Source organism: Sinocyclocheilus grahami, unplaced genomic scaffold (genome assembly GCF_001515645.1).
Source record: "Sinocyclocheilus grahami isolate Dianchi unplaced genomic scaffold, SAMN03320097.WGS_v1.1 scaffold10748.1, whole genome shotgun sequence".
Taxonomy (NCBI): Eukaryota; Metazoa; Chordata; class Actinopteri; order Cypriniformes; family Cyprinidae; genus Sinocyclocheilus; species Sinocyclocheilus grahami.
In genome coordinates this window covers 2,859-5,326 of record NW_015513419.1, presented here as the reverse complement: position 1 = coordinate 5,326, position 2,468 = coordinate 2,859, and the positions used below count along the sequence as shown (strand labels likewise).

Below are 2,468 nucleotides of genomic sequence, written 5' to 3'. Positions count from 1 at the left end.
TTTGTATTGCGTAAATTAAATTCAGAACTATGTTAAATGCCACATAATACTCCGTTTGTTAAATGACACTTGTCAATGAGTGGTAATTCAAATTTACACAATACAAATTCAATTTGTTTTGCCCTATTATAAGCTCCATAGACAAATAACTCTCCTCATGTCAAGTGAATGGTGTTAGCATGTTGCTAAGCTAAGGACAGATACTCTAATAAGCATAATATTTATACCAATAATATACCTAATATTTAGGTATATAAAAGACCAAATATTAGGTAAAAAATTACACACAAACGGTTCAGTAATGACACCCAGAACACAGTAAGTGGAATTACTTGTTTACTTTCCACCCACAACAATGTGAAAATGACATTCATGTCACAAAACACTGGTTACATAAAAATAGCATTTCATGAAAATGATCACACATCTTTGAATTCATCAGGACTTTTACAGATTGGCAAAAACACTAGCATCATGGGCTTGTACAGACGTCTCTCGCTTTGTGTGGTCCACAAGTCATACCCATTTACGAACCATCGATCAAACTGCACGTAACACTTACAATGACACATGGCTTGTAATGCTCCAGTTCAGAGTTTGTGCATCAGGTATTTTAAACTAAACTACAGAAAATAAGTAGAAATGTACTGTCTGTAGTGCAACTCTGTGCTTTCTCCATCCGTGTCCCACAGACCCCCAAAAAGTGAGTAAAAGAGCCACTAAAAAAACTGATATGAGAACCAGGACATGTGGCGATATATACAACACTTATTGTAGCCAAGTAATATGGGTGGACTTTATATGTAGTTATCAGCACATGGATGGTGTCCATCCATAATCATACAGATCATTAAGTGCAGATTCTAAAGGAACAGTCCACATAAAAATGGAAATTCTGTCATCATTTACTCACCCTCAAACCTGTATGACTTACTAGGTAGTCAATGGGACCAGAAACAATAAAATATCTTCTTTCATGTTCCACAGAAAAAAGAAAGCTTTATAATGACATGAGGATGAATAAATGATGACAGAATTTCATTTTTGGGTGAACTATCCCTTAAAGTGCAGATGTTAAGTGCACTAGGGGAGCTGGCAGTGTCCAGACCGCTTTTAAAGAGGTACAAAAAAAAACAACAACTCAATTTGGCTTAGTTCAGAAAAAGTGCCCTCCGCCATCCACCCCAGTCTTCAGAAAACTTTCAGGAGAATCTCGTAAGTTGCATTGATGATCCCCCACGACAGAAGAGATCGGTGGTAGTTGAGCGTCGCTCCGCGGAAGAGCAGCACGATGCTGCCGCCGCGTTCCCGCCACACCGTCATGAGCACTTGATGGCAAGGAACGAACTTGCCCCCGACTTGAGCCTGAGCTCGAGATTTGACCACATTCAGAGGGTAGAACATGATACCCAGCGCTGCCCCCAGCAGCCCGCCGCACACAAAGTCATTGGCCATGTGACCCATACGGGTTCGGGCATCAGGCAGCTGCTGCTTAATTGGCCCACGCAAGCCAAAGAACAGAATGTTACTAGGCCCATTTCGCAACAAAACCGGGACCAGCCCGCGGTAGCACTCCCTCACACCATAGTCCCGCAGGAGAGTCCGGAAGGTGTGGGCAGTGTTATTGAAACGCCCGTTGTGCCTGTGATCCTGAAGCAGTGTTTGCACCCTTTCGAACGGCGTAAGAGCAGCCTCAGCCGTCCCGGCCAGCGCGGCAGCAACGCTCCGCGTAACAAGCTCAGGCGCACCACTTCTGTGGGCATGATGCAAAAGCAACCGGGAAAAATCCTCATACAGGCCGAACATGATGGCCACGGTGGTGGTTTTCTGCAGCAGTGGAGGCAGGAGCCCTCGGTAGAGATGTCTCAACCCTTCCCTCTGCAACTGACGGACGGCTTCGGTCACTCGGACCCCGTGAAGCTGCTGCCGGAACAACACTTTCTGAATAGGAAAGGTCACGATGATGTTGGTGAACGCAGCAAGTGAGCCGCACACGTAGTGCTTTCCCCGAGCACCCAGATTGGCCCCTATTAGCGCGTGGCCACCATTACCCAACTTGCCCTGCGGTTGCTGGGCCGAATCTGGGTCCATAGTAGTAACCACCCCCATAGGAAACTAAGCATTGGACTGATCAGCAGAAGCAATCCAGGTAAACACCCATCAACAGCATTTCAAGCTGTAAGAAAGAGAAAATAAAGCATAAGAACAGTCAAACGTATCTTGATAAGTTTTATGAGTTGATTCAATCCAAACATGTTTTATTGGCCAGTGGTTTCAGGTAAGAGTCTAATCTTTTGAAACCATTTTGCATCATTATCTGCTGAGATAAGACACATTGCCTAACCACAGATCAAGTGACCCAGACAGAAAGAGGGCAGGAAGACATCAGGCTACTGAACCATATCAACCTAAAACCTAACCTATATATTGTTTGTCATATGGCAAGAAAAAAAAAATATATATATATA

The 2,468-nt window shown here is 44.0% G+C and overlaps 1 protein-coding gene across 2 annotated transcripts in view; it reads right to left on the bottom strand.

Annotated features, from left to right (window-relative positions):
* Window positions 1-323: 323 nt before the first annotated feature.
* Window positions 324-2,468, bottom strand: part of LOC107578529 (solute carrier family 25 member 51-like) — a 3,198-nt gene continuing 1,053 nt past the window's right edge. For both annotated transcript variants that reach the window (XM_016264475.1, XM_016264477.1), the window contains exon 2: window positions 324-2,176. In XM_016264475.1, the coding sequence (XP_016119961.1) occupies window positions 1,192-2,109 (918 nt within the window). In that variant the 5' untranslated portion in view covers window positions 2,110-2,176 and the 3' untranslated portion in view covers window positions 324-1,191. The remainder of the gene's footprint in view (window positions 2,177-2,468) is intronic.